We start from the raw sequence: 13,648 nt of genomic DNA, 5'->3' as shown, positions 1-13,648 counted from the left end.
GTTGGATATGATGACTGGATATACCACTTCCAGTCAACATGAGAAATATGGGTCTAAATTTTTGTCCAGTCATAGATATTTGTTCTCATCTTTCAAATTTATGAAGGTCTGGATCTGCAATCCCATAAAAGCTCCAATGGGAGTGGAAAGTTTTGCAGGTGATCTAGGCCTACTGACAATGCGCAAATTAAAGTGCCCCTATGCCATTTTTAAGGTTGCTAATATTGTTTTATGAGTCTCCTAAAACAGGTTTACATGCATGCAAGGTCAAAAAACACGTTAGTTTTCTCAAAAAATAGATTTAATTTTACCTAATTTCTAAATGATTTGTAAACGACTCGTGCGAAGCAGTTCAAAGAATCAGTCTCTCTAAACCCCTCCTTTCTGTGAGCCCTCACTGCTGTGATTGGCCAGATGGCGCAGTCTTTTGTGATTGGTCCAGACCCGTAGAGAGATTGGCTCTGGATTGGTCTACCGCGTACAGCGGACTCGTTTAGGTGATTGCGAGCTGAGTCTTTTTTTTGATAGACAATAACTTTATTTATCGTGCACTGTCAGCTTCACAACTTTGCAGATAGTTTAAGTTCACATACAGCTACATGGCACACTGCATGAAAGGTAATATTCGAAAAGGCATAATAGGGGCACTTTTTTCCATTCGCATTTTCATTATGATGAACGCAAACCTACCAAGATTAGCACAAACAAGCAGAGCCAATGATAATCAGGTGCATGAAATCTACTAACAACATAGGTGCAAATGGGTTAAGACGTGTTTTTTTGGGGCGTTAAATAATGGCAAAAATACCAGTAAACTGACTACCACAGACTGTAGTATGATTCATTTAAACACTCTCCTCCCATAAATGTTGGGCCTGAAAGGGAACTCCTTCAATTGCATATGCAGTAAGGTGAGCTGAAAAAATAACAGTGTCCACATCTTTTCATTGCTATTTTTTGAAAGTGTGCCTTTCCTGACTGTAATATTTTAATACCAAAAGTGGCACAAGCTGTTAGTAAATTGGGCCCCAAATCTCACAATATGACTTTATACTGTATGCCAAAATGTGACTAAATAACTTGCAATGTGACTTTATCTCTTGCAGTTTAGAGATTTAAGAGCTCTCAAAATAATCTGCCACATTTACTGTATATTGGTCAGACCCCATAGCCTCATGGAAAGTGCTATGTTCGAGTCCTGACTTGTGGTCCTTTCCTGACCCTGCCCTCTTCTCTCTCACTTTCCTTCCTGTGAATTATCTATACTGTCCTGTCCTTCTTGGATGTAAGGCGTGTTCATGCTATCAATGATAGATGATGGCTCAGCACCCTGGACAGAGATCTGAGGATTTCTTACTGGGTCTCATCTGAGTCTGGGGCAGATTCCTGCTCTCAAACACAATGCAACTGGTAGAAACTTTCCAAGCATGTTCCCAACTAGTGCCAAGGTAGTCACGCAAAGGAGGATATTTGAGATCATAAGAAATAAATAAGCAATTAAATCTACAATATTCAGTCTATTTTAGTTCATATCTGCGGTAATTTACAGTGAATTGCTGCACATTCCTACTATCTTGTTTGAACTCCCACCCGCTTCCCCTCCCACCATGTTCACATTCCCAGCATCTCTATCCTGTAATGTCTAAAACATATCCTGGCTGCGCCACACCACACCAATTCAGAAGTTTCTCTTCTCTCCTACGAGTGTTTTACATTTCCATCCGTTCCCTAGTTCTGTGCAGGAGGAAGAGAACGAGAAAGGAGAGAGGGAGAACATAAAACACATCAAAACATGAAAGCTATGCTTTGGCTGGTGGGTCATTAAAACCAGCTGTCATAATTTTATTCCACAGTTCCCAAGAGGAGACGCAGAGAGACATATTACCCAGATGACTCTGCAGATCCAGACACTATTCTGGCATTGATTGTCTAAGAGAGGAAAACACAAGCTCATTCAGGAGCAGGTTTACACGCTGTGCTCCGTTCCAATGAGTGGAGTACAGTAGAAATATCAAATCACCCAGGACAGCAGTGAGAGGCAGTTAAAATTGAACAGTAAATGACTTTCAGACTGTTTGACATTTATTCTGGTTCTTTTTAATTCTTTGGACTCTTTCTTGTGGATTAGCTGCACTGTATATCCAATGGGCTTATATTCAATTTTGTTACAGATTGCACTGGGGAAAATTTAAAACTGCACCACTCTTTGAAAAAAACCCCAGCACTAAGCCACTATCTGCACTGCCAAATGGACAATGTTAAATAGCTTACTAAGTACTATTATACGTTTCATTATATATAATTTAATATGGAAATAACAATCAGTCTTATTGTTAACTAAAACTAAAACTATAAATTTTTTGTTAAGTGAAATAAAGCTGAATTAAATAAAATAAACATGAAAACTTAGAAATGTTGAAAATGTTTTTTTTGTAGAAACTATAGCCATATCCAGTCATGGTAATGAGGGATCATGAATGGTTTTACCTGTGGTCACCATGGTCTTATTGCAAATACCAGAATTAAAATATACAAGAGCTCTCCCTGAATCATCCATGAATTAGAAAAAGATATCAGCTTTCCTCCTGTGTAAAATCTGTTCTGTTGGAATGGTCTCAGATTGTAGAAAAAAAACTTGTTTGCCTTCAGACATTATAACATATGACTGTAATCATGAATAGCCTGATGAAAGGAAACCAATATCGGGTGAGGAGTTCAGACTCAGTTCTACTGTCAGAATATTTTAAAGGTGAAGTGTGTAACTTCTGCACCACTAGCGGACTGCACCAAACAGAAATGCTAAAATAAAGACTGCTTTCAAGTTTCCAAGATGCAAGTTTAAAGGGGTCATATGATGCGATTTCAATTTTTCCTTTCTTTTTGGAGTGTTACAAGCTCTTGGTGCATAAAGAATATCTGTAAAGTTGTAAAGACTAAAGTCTCAAATCCAAAGAGATATTCTTTATAAAAGTTAAGAGTCAACCACGCCTACCTAAAACGGCTCGTTCTAACACGCCCCCACATATCTACGTCACGATGTGGGAAGATTTGCATAACATCCCCAAATGTTCACGCAAAGAAAGAAGGCGTAACTTTTATTCTCGCTGTAGTATTGTTGCCGCCGCCGCCATGCCGTGGAGACACTGTGTTTCGTTGTGAAAGCGAAACTACTTTGTTTGGTCTTCCAAAAGAGGACGATATCTGCTTCGTCATGCCTGGAGCTGATCCATACTGGTTGCTGAGGAAATACTACAACTTCGCTCTGTGGAACGCCGGATCGGCTTTCACTGTGGACGAAGCGGAGTCCAGCCCGGGGTCGTCACATGTGGTTGCCGCAAGCCCGCCGAACGCTCCTTCGTCGAATCCGCCGGCCACACCGTTCGTCAAGCCCACCGGCCTCCTCTCACTCAGCCCGCTAGCCATTCCTCACTCTAGGCCACCGGTGTGACGCTGTGTTTCGTTGTGAAAGCGAAACTACTTTGTTTGGCCTTCCGAAAGTGGACACGACTAGAAATGCAGTGTAGAGTAGCGCTTGTTGTTTGTCATTTCTGCGATCACAAATGCAGACATGGTTTTATGTTACGCTCCGGCCTGACAGGGCATCGCAGTATGATAAGGGCGTAACATTTCCGTCACACGCTTGAGGTATTCGGCCAATCACAACGCACTGGATAGCTGGCCAGTCAGAGCACACCTCGCTTTTCAGACCGATGAGCTTTGTAAAAATCGACGCGTTTCAGAAAGGCTGGGCATAGAGGAGAAACAATAATGTACAGTATGTGGAAAATAATGTGTTTTTTGAACCTTATACCGCATAAACACATTTCATTACACCAAATACACAAAATAATGTTCTTTTTAGCAACATCATATGACCCCTTTAAAAAAAAAAAAACGCCTTCCATTGGTTAAACAGGCAGTTAGACCTACACCAAATTTACTTCATCGGTTGAGCCAACGTGAATTAGTCCGGCCCTTAGCTCTATATGAAATAAGTGTTGATGTTGTAAGTATTAATATCAGCTTTTGGATGCTTTACGGACAAATATAAAATATAAAACAAATATACTATTTATTTGTTTGTAAAAAATACATATATTTGTATTATTTTTTAATTTATTACATAAAAATATATTTTCAGCATAACAATATGACTTCTCAGGGGGACTTTAGGGAATACCAATAATAATGTTGTTTCTATATTTCAACAATAAGTGCAAGTACACTGAAAAAAAAATGGTTTAGGATTTAGTTTAAAACTATTTTCACTCTGAACTTGCTAGTAAATTTCATAAATAATTACAAAGAAATGGCAAAAAACATTAAATTAAACATGAACTTTTTAAGTAGAAAGACTGAAATAGTATTTTTTTGTAAAACTTACTTCAGTCATCTTTGTTTTGTTTACAGCACTTTTTTTAGACAGTCTATTGAAGTTGGGAAGCCATTTTGGCTACACTGACACCCCAGGCTCTGATGGTGGCAGCTTCACTTTGTCTTTTTCTTGCCCTGTCGTGGTTTAGGGTTGCAGTAAAGGAGTGTCGCCCACCCACTGACCCACCCAGAGGGGCAGGGTGTCGGTGTCGAGAGGTTTTTGGGTGTGGTTCATTCCTCTTATGGCAAGGAACCCCATTTAAGTCTATTTCTGAGCAGCAATAATGTGGTTATGATTGTTTAAAGAATGAGGGAAGACAGTTTTATTATTCAAACAGAGACAGAGAGCGAGAGAACCGGGTGGAGCTGAGCAGAGACACTGAAAATAGAGCAGTGCCAATTATGGTCTGTTTAAGTGGAGATCTGATATTCAGGCATACATTCTGCTGCTCGCTGGTTTTCTTAGGAAGGGTTGTAGGTTTTTCCAGCCTACATCAGGGGTCAGGTTTAATTATGGTAGGAATGTGTATTTGTACTTACAGCGATGGCGTATCTGGTGATGTTACGTTTCTCACATTCAGCCAGGGACTCAGGAAGGTCTTCACCATCATGGGACTCTCCATCTGTCACGACTATCATCACTTTAGTGGCCCCTTCCCTCGCTCCTCTGTCTGGACTAAAGGCCTCCGTGCTACACATGAGTGAGAAAAAGAGAACAGTTAAACATAAATGTTTTTTTTGGTAAAGGGTGCCTTAAATTGATCAAAAGTAACAGAAAAAAAAATTATAATGCAATTTATAATGTTACTAGAAGATTTCGAATAAACACAGATCTCTTTAACTTTCTGTTTATCAAATGATCCTAAAAAAGATATCACAGTTTTCACAAAGAGTTTTGCACAAAAGCTGTTTTCAACATTGATAATAATAAGAAATATTTAGTGACCAATTCAACATTTGATTTCTCAAGGATCATGTGACACTGAAGACTGAAGTAATGGCTGCAGAAAATTCAGCTTTGCCATCACAGGAATAAAATGCATATTTCAAAATACATTTAAAATAGAAAACAGTTATTTAAATTTTAAATAATATTACAGTTTTTACTTGATTGGCTGGGTGAGCATAAAATACTTTTTATGACAAAAACTTAATAAATAAATAAATCTTACTGGCCCCAATACTCAACAGTATTATACATAGTATTGTGTTATTATTATTGTTTTATTTATTATTAAGTAATTTTTTAATAACATTTATGAATGAGACATGTATAGTTGCCCCAAAACTTTTGCTTGAATAGTGTTTTTGTGCTATATATGCACATGTAAAATAAATGCCATATGGTTTAATATTTTGTTAAATAGCAAAATATTATTACATTTTAGGTGTGGCCTAAATTTTAAGTTTATACTTTTTGGGACCCCTGTATAATTCCTGTAAATTCAAGACATATATCAGGCTGAAAACCGTCCATATTTCATATTAAAATTCACACAAATTAATTTAAATAATTTTCTATCTGTGAAGCAGCCGATACATGCAGCAGGTTTCTGTGCTGTTTGTGTGAGGGTAACCTGCATTTTTCAAGATGTAAGTTTCGTGGCACAGCCAGCATTAGTCAACTTAGTGATTTTCAGGCGGTTGTCCAGTTTCTAGCTAAATATAACTATGTGGCTGCCCGCAAGAGTGCAGAGTTTAAAAACAACCAGCAGCCTTATGGCTAATCACATCCAGTGAAAGCGGAGAGGAGAGGAGAATAACGGTAAATGTTGTAAGGAAGCAAACAACAGTGAAAACACAAACACAATGTTGAATATACTATCTGTGATTGACATAGAATCAAAGTCATGTGAAAAAAAATGGCACTCTGATTTTTCACACAGAGGGACGAAAGGAGAAATGAAAAATGTTTTGTGGTATGTGAAAAATAGAAGGCAGGTTTTAATGTTGGAGAAGAATGTTTGTTCCATTAAGATATTTATGTTGTGAGGAAGAAAATCTTGAAAAAATTCTTGATTATGAGAAAGATACACAATTTGTTACGCAGATGTTTCAGTGGGATTTTAGTGATTATGAAAACTTTTTAAAGGGATTTAGAAAGAAAACAAGCAAGAACCATTGTGAAAACAATGTGCTTAAAGGGATAGTTCACCCAAAAATGCAAATTAGCTTGTTATTTACTCACCCTCAAGCAGGTGTACATGACTTTCTTCTTTCAGACGAATCCAATCGGAGTTATATTAAAAATTGTCCTGGCTCTTCCAAGCTGTATAATGGGAGTGGATGGTAGCCCAAAATTTAAAAGAAGTCCACACGGCCCCGGGGGGTTAATAAAGACCTTCTGAAGCGACGCAATGCGTTTGTGTAAGAAAAATATCCATATTTACAACTTTATAAACCTTTTATCTCTAGCTTCCGCTAACTGTCGTACGTGCGTTCACGAGAGAGTAGCGTCCAGCGGATGACGTAGGCAAACGCGGTGACACTGGTCAAGAATTAGTAGTACAAAATGAGGATTTGTAAAGAAAAATGTCTGAGGATTTCGATATAAGCCAAGAGGACACTGGTTTTACTTTGCTGTAAACAAACCTTGTTTCTCGCGAGACTAGCATATTCTCACCGGAGTTTACGCTACGCCTACGTCTTACGTCATCCGCTGGACGCCACTCTCTCGTAAACGTGCGTACGACAGTTAGGGGGGGGGGGTGAACAAAGGCCTCCTGTAGCGAATCGATGCGTTTTTGCAAGAAAAATGTCGATATTTAAAACGTAATAATCACTTTAATGTAGCTTGCGCTCACTGTTGTACACTGGAAGCAGTTCCGGGCGTATGACGTATGAGGTCGGTGTTGCGCATGCGCCGCTCAGAAATGACGAACGCGGAAGTGCAACGGAGAGATCAAAACAAAACAACGGTCACTTATTAGAAGTACAAAACGAGGATTTGTAAAGAAAAATGTCTGAGGATTTCGATATAAGCCAAGAGGACACTGGTTTTACTTTGCTGTAAACAAACCTTGTTTCTCGCGAGACTAGCATATTCTCACCGGAGTTTACGCTACGCCTACGTCTTACGTCATCCGCTGGACGCCACTCTCTCGTAAACGTGCGTACGACAGTTAGCGGAAGTTAGAGATTAACGTTTATAAAGTTGTAAATATGGATATTTTTCTTACACAAACGCATTATAATGGATGAATGCAATTTTTTCGACTTCAAATTTTGGGCTACCATCCACTCCCATTATAAAGCATGGATTAGTCTGGACATTATTTAATATAACTCCGATTGTATTCATCTGAAAGAAGAATGTCATAAACACCTAGGATGGCTTGAGGGTGAGTAAATCATGGGGTCATTTTCATTTTTGGGTGAACTATCCCTTTAATTGTATTGAATGTGCACTTGTAGTGTATTTCAAATGTTTAGAGTATTTTAAAAAACTATATTTGCAGATAATATAATATTAATAAAATAAAAGGCCACTTAAATGTACTTAGAGAGACTACACTTTCATGACGATATTTCGTAATGTTTAAAAAGTGTGCTTTGTAATAATGTCAAATTAAAAGTCATACTTTAAGTATTTCATTGAAATTTTAACTGTAGTGTGTTTTTTATTTAATATTACATTTAAAGTTAATATATTTTACTAAACTGCAACTTCACCATTACAAATCTGTAATTACAAATATATTTAAATACATGACAATTTCCAATAGAAATTACATAAAGTAGATTTTTGTTCACAATAAATGCTTGTCCATACATTTGACAATACACTTTTACCAAAATTTTATGACAGTAGAAGTAATAATAAAATTACATATAAAGGTGTACTTAAATCCTACTTATATGGGTCAAAAAGCACTCTTAATTTCAACTAACTGTATTTGTAAATAACAATACATTCAGTTTGCACTTAAGGATATCTTACTAATAAGAGTATTAAGTTCTCTTTTTAAAAGCATGCTAACGTGTACTTCTTTTGGTGAAGCAAGAAAGAAAGCAAGCAAGCAAGCAAGAAAGAAAGAGAGAAAGAAAGAAAGCAAGAAAGAAAGCAAGAAAGAAAGAAAGCAAGAAAGAAAGAAAGTTGCAGGGAAAGTGATTTGAGCAGAGAAGTCTGTTAATTGCTGGGGCTGGTGTTATTAGAATGCTGCTGTGCTTTTATTGAGTGATACATCTGGACTTGTGTGGTTTTTAACTCACACTCTTTTGTTTTACTGCGAGTTTGAATTAATTACTATATTTGAACTCTCTCACGTTCATGTTTGAGTGTGTGACTGTACTGTATCAACACGGTCATGTGTGTTTAAACAGCAGCATGGGCGAAGGCTGCGTCTACTGGATGGTGACCACACCTGCGGCTCTGCTGAGCCAGCTATCCTTCTCTGGCTCAGCAAACCTGAATGTTATGACAACCTTCCTCACCTCAGCCAACTACTGCTATCACTTCATCTACCGTGAGAGAGTGTGTCAGTCTAATGCGTGCCTTACAAAGAGTGGAAAGTCTTAAATGAGTCTTTAATTGTGTAGAAACTCAAAGACACACACCACAAACACAAACAAACTCTCACAGTAAGGGAGCTGAAGAACCTGGTATAAACAAAAAAATATCCATGAACTTCTGTGCAAGACAAAATGAAGGATTGTGTGTTTAGCACTGACAGAGATTTTAGACTAGACTCCTGAACATTTTCCTTGTTACAGTTTCATTGTTTTCAAATTGTATATTACACATTACACATCATAATATAACCTAATATATATTTATTCACTAAAAAGAAACCAGATTAATTTGCTCTTGGATTAAACTACATTTGTTGTGTTCTATGTTTTTGATTCACTAAAAAGAACTGGTTCATAAGAGTCATTCAATCTGGAATCAGACTACACTATTTACTGTATGTTTCTGATTTACTCAATTAAATCAGCTCATAAGAGTCATTTGTTTGGGAATGGGGCAGCACTGGCTGTACATTTGCACTGTACGTTTTTCATTCACTATAAAGATTTGCTCACAAGAGCCATTTGTTTTTGGAATCAGGCTACATAGTTCATTATGTTTCTGATTTACAATAAAAAGAACCGACTCAGAAGAGATTTTTGTTCGGGAATCAAACACTGCTTGCGCTCTTTGTTTTTGATTCACTAAAAGAACCGACTCAAAGTTATTTGGTCAGGAATCAGACTGCACTGGTCACACTGTACATGTATGTTGTCGATTAACTAAAACGAACCGACTCATAAGAGTAATTTATTCAGGAATCAGATTACACTAGTCGTGCTGTTATGTTTCATGTTCTAGAAAAGGGGCAGTCGTGGCCTAATGGATAGAGAGTCGGACTAGTAAGGTCGCGGGTTCGAGTCTCAGGTCTGGCAGGAATTGTCGGTGGGGGGAGTGAAAAACCAGCGCTTTCTCCACCTTCAATACCACGACTGAGGTGAGACCCTTGAGCAAGGCACCGAACCCCCAACTGCTCCCTGGGCGCCGCAGCATTGGCTGCCCACTGCTCCGGGTGTTAGTTCACGGTGTGTGTGTGAACTTGAATGGGTTAAATGCGGAGCACAAATTCCAAGTATGGGTCACCATACTTGGCCACACGTCACTTCACTTCACTTCGCTAGATTCAATAGCGGTGTTGTCATTTGGTTTCTCAATTTTTTTTAAAATACACCTTGATCTAAACGATTCCATGGCAATAAATGTACTGAGGACAGAGTTCTGTGTTATTAATTCATTTCAAAAGAGCAAGTGAAATTCTGTTTTCCATGATATGGTCCTTTTAAGATGTATAGCTTGACTTTAATTAGACTGGATTGTTCAAATCTCATTTTCAGACAGTAGAAAGTTTCTTCCCAGCAGTCACTGAAAATCTGAGACTTGTTTCATTTTGTGAGGCTTTGCTTTTGTGGTCAGCAAGCGCCTGCTATGGTTAGCATCCAATATGTGTGCATATGTGTGTGTTGGAGGGTATTAGGATAACAATAAAGAAGAATGACAGAAGCAGACACTACAGGAATGAAGAGAGTGTGCATGGGACTCAGAGTGCAACGAATAGGAATCTCTTTAAACAAATCTTTGTTCCTGCATGAGAGTCTCAGGGGAAGGAATGGAATTACAGTTCTGAGGAGGCACCTTCACAAGTATCAACATAAAAACAAAAGCACTATTGACCATATAGATTCAACTATGTTACACACTTTACATTTTCTCTGGATATGGTGGGGATCATGAAAAGGTCAGAATGTACATAAAGGAGTGAGAGAGTGGGCCGTGCTACATTTGTTTTTAATGAGCAGTGGGTCACCATACCAGGCCATTTGGACGGCGTACGCAGTGCGGGTCTCCCGTCCCTCTTGACGACTGATGTTCTTGGCAGCTTCAACCACATCCTGTGTTGTCTGATAGTCCCTGAGAGACCACTCATGGACCGAGATCTCCCCATACTGCAGGACACCTACCTACAAACAGTCGCAAACAGTAAAGTTAAAGGTGGTGCATATAATTTCTAATGATAACATTTCTCTCATCTCAGTTTGCAGAAACATTTTATTAAAACATCATAAAGACATTTCTGTGGTGCTTTCAAAACATTGATGTGTTTGTTCGAGCATCCTGATCAGCCCAACATAGTAACATTGTCTCAACCAACAGCCTGAATCTAGGGGTTGTGCTATTTGTAACTAGAGGCTATGATGAGGCTATGATCAAATATGAGGAGAAGATGATCCTCATATTTGGGGGTCCATGCCATTAAAAAAAAATGGTCTAGCAGATGTTTGAGGTAATTTGCTTTAAATCACACAGCAGCAGTAATTTGTGCAGAACGGATAACTCCAGAATGAGATGTAGATGAGAAGAAATGCTCCACAAAGCAGAGGAATTTCCTTTTACCTCATGTTGCCCCCAGACATTTCTAATTCTGTCCCCTCTGTCCTTCTCCTATAGAAACCACAACTTCTGTCTGTTCACATTAATATTGTCATTTATTTTCCCCAGCCTGTCAGCACTGTTTCTGTTTGGGCTCATTTCTCTCTGCGGACTGGCTTGTGGTTCTGTTCCTCACAGTCGTTCATACTGGCTCAATGCATCAAAGCTAGATGGGCGTTGGAGCTGTTGATGACAGGATTTAAAGTTAAAAGGCAGTTCTACATATCTGTCAAAACTGCAGCCAGGTCTCTGTTACCTAAAAGCACACAGTTTGAGAGTAAAGATTTTGCTCACTCACTTTGATGAATGTTTATGCATACACCAATGAATTTTCAAGATTTTTCCATAACTTTACCAAATATTTGTAATGACTGGATAGGAAATGGATGAGGTTTTTTAAAAGTACTTTTTGCACACACAAAGAGTCATTTCTAACTTAAGCAAGACTTCATACCTGCAAATAAATAGAAAAAGTGGCATTAAGTACAGAATTTTCCATGACCTTTTAAGATTTGACTAATTGTCAATACTTTTCTAGGCCTTTTTTAGAGGACTGAATACGTCCAACTGTCACGCTAAGATGAGTTACTCATTTAAAACTGTTAAAAGCAAAAATTAAATCAAAAAGAATCATCAAAACCAGTGATGGGCAAACTTGGCCCTTCCAGGCCACTTTCCTGCAGAGATTTGATCCAACCCTGATAAAACTCACCTGCCTGTAGCTTTCTAGTAGCCTTGAAGACAATGATTAGCTGGTTCAGGTGTGTTTTATTAGAGTTGGAGCTAAACTCTGAAGGAAAGTGACCTGGAAGGGCAAAGTTTGCCCACCCCTGATCAAAACAATCTAAAGATCAATCTATCTTGGAGAGGTGAGGTGTCCAAGTCGCAACATCTAGCTACTGGGGTGCCTTAGGGCTCAGTTCTTGGACCACTTCTCTTCTCTGTCTACATGGCATCACTAGGTTCTGTCATTCAGAAACATGGCTTTTCATGTCACTGCTATGCTGATGACACTCAACTCTACCTCTCATTCCATCCTGATGATCCGACGATAGCTGAGGTCTTCCAGCCAGTTCTATCAAACCTTTACAATTAATCCAGAACGCGGCAGCAAGATTAATTTTTAACGAGCCGAAAAGAATGCTCGTCACCTCTGTTTATCAGTTTGCACTGGCTACCAATAGCTGCTCGCATAAAATTCAAGGCATTAATGTTTGCCTACAAAACCACTAGTTTTCTATTTTTTCTATTCTGTCTACTTGTTTTTCTGTGTGTGTGTGTGTGTATATATATATATATATATATATTTAAAAAAATACCTTGCTACTTGTACTGCGTTAGGCTAACCGAGACTTGTCATTTGCACTTACATATTGTTGCTCTTTTGTTAGTTTTGATTGCTTCTACTGTCCTCATTTGTAAGTCGCTTTGGATAAAAGCGTCTGCTAAATGACTAAATGTAAATGTAATGTAAAGAAGAAACATACTGTAATGTGTTTTTTTAATCACAAACAAATCCTCTAAACCCACGTTAAAATACTAAACAAACAGGAACTACATCATTCAGGAAAAACAAACATATACCTGCATTTGCTCAGGACTTATGTGGAACTTGCTGAGAATGTTGCTAAGGAAGTTCTGCACCTCGTACCAGGGGTAGATACTATTAGAACCATCTAAAACAATCACTATGTCCATGTATGTGGTGCATCCTGTGAAAAACAAACACAAAATTTGTTCAGTTAAATTGCTAAATGCTAAGACTGCATAACTTAGTGCAGTCATTTTATTCAATCCAATAGGTCAGATGGACAGAGGATGTTTATCTCACTCTGGGCAGTGGGTGCAATGACGTCCTTGGGCTCCATGTCATTGGTGACAGATGCACAGATTCCTGTGCTGAACAGAGATGTACCACATTCCTGGGACCAAAGTGGAGCGCAGGCCTAAAGATTATACAGAGAAAGTCTGTATATACAGTTCTCATTCAGCGTCTGTAGCACCACCTTTATGCTTTACACAATTTTTTAACACTACTGGTACCTTACAGACTTATTATGAACAGCATTAACTCATAGAGCATGTGGATGATATGTGCACAAATCAGTGATTTTGTTAGTATTGCATGTTCAATTTCTGTGTAAATGTGAAGTCTGGTATTTGGGCCTTTTAATGTCTTCTGTTTAAAAAGGAGGCAAGTGCTGTGTGCTGGTCAGACCAATAAAATCTACTGAAGTGAAGTGATCCAGGGAAAGTAGGAGAGAGAAACAGAAAGAAAGAGAGAAGCAAAGAGAAAGTGGTCATGAAAAAGCACAGAGGAATATTTTATGGCTCAGA

The 13,648-nt window shown here is 38.4% G+C and overlaps 1 protein-coding gene across 1 annotated transcript in view; it reads right to left on the bottom strand.

Annotated features, from left to right (window-relative positions):
* LOC107673033 (integrin alpha-10-like) overlaps nucleotides 1-13,648 on the bottom strand; it is a 41,878-nt gene that overhangs the window by 15,189 nt on the left and 13,041 nt on the right. Inside the window, exons 6-9 of the mRNA XM_016466461.1 lie at nucleotides 13,143-13,257; nucleotides 12,896-13,023; nucleotides 10,694-10,842; nucleotides 4,915-5,065 (exon numbers count right to left, since the gene is read on the bottom strand). Of these exons, the coding sequence (XP_016321947.1) occupies nucleotides 4,915-5,065; nucleotides 10,694-10,842; nucleotides 12,896-13,023; nucleotides 13,143-13,257 (543 nt within the window). The remainder of the gene's footprint in view (nucleotides 1-4,914; nucleotides 5,066-10,693; nucleotides 10,843-12,895; nucleotides 13,024-13,142; nucleotides 13,258-13,648) is intronic.

Source organism: Sinocyclocheilus anshuiensis, unplaced genomic scaffold, assembly GCF_001515605.1.
Source record: "Sinocyclocheilus anshuiensis isolate Anshui unplaced genomic scaffold, SAMN03320099.WGS_v1.1 scaffold248, whole genome shotgun sequence".
Lineage (NCBI taxonomy): Eukaryota > Metazoa > Chordata > Actinopteri > Cypriniformes > Cyprinidae > Sinocyclocheilus > Sinocyclocheilus anshuiensis.
This window is presented reverse-complemented; position numbering and strand designations above follow the sequence as displayed.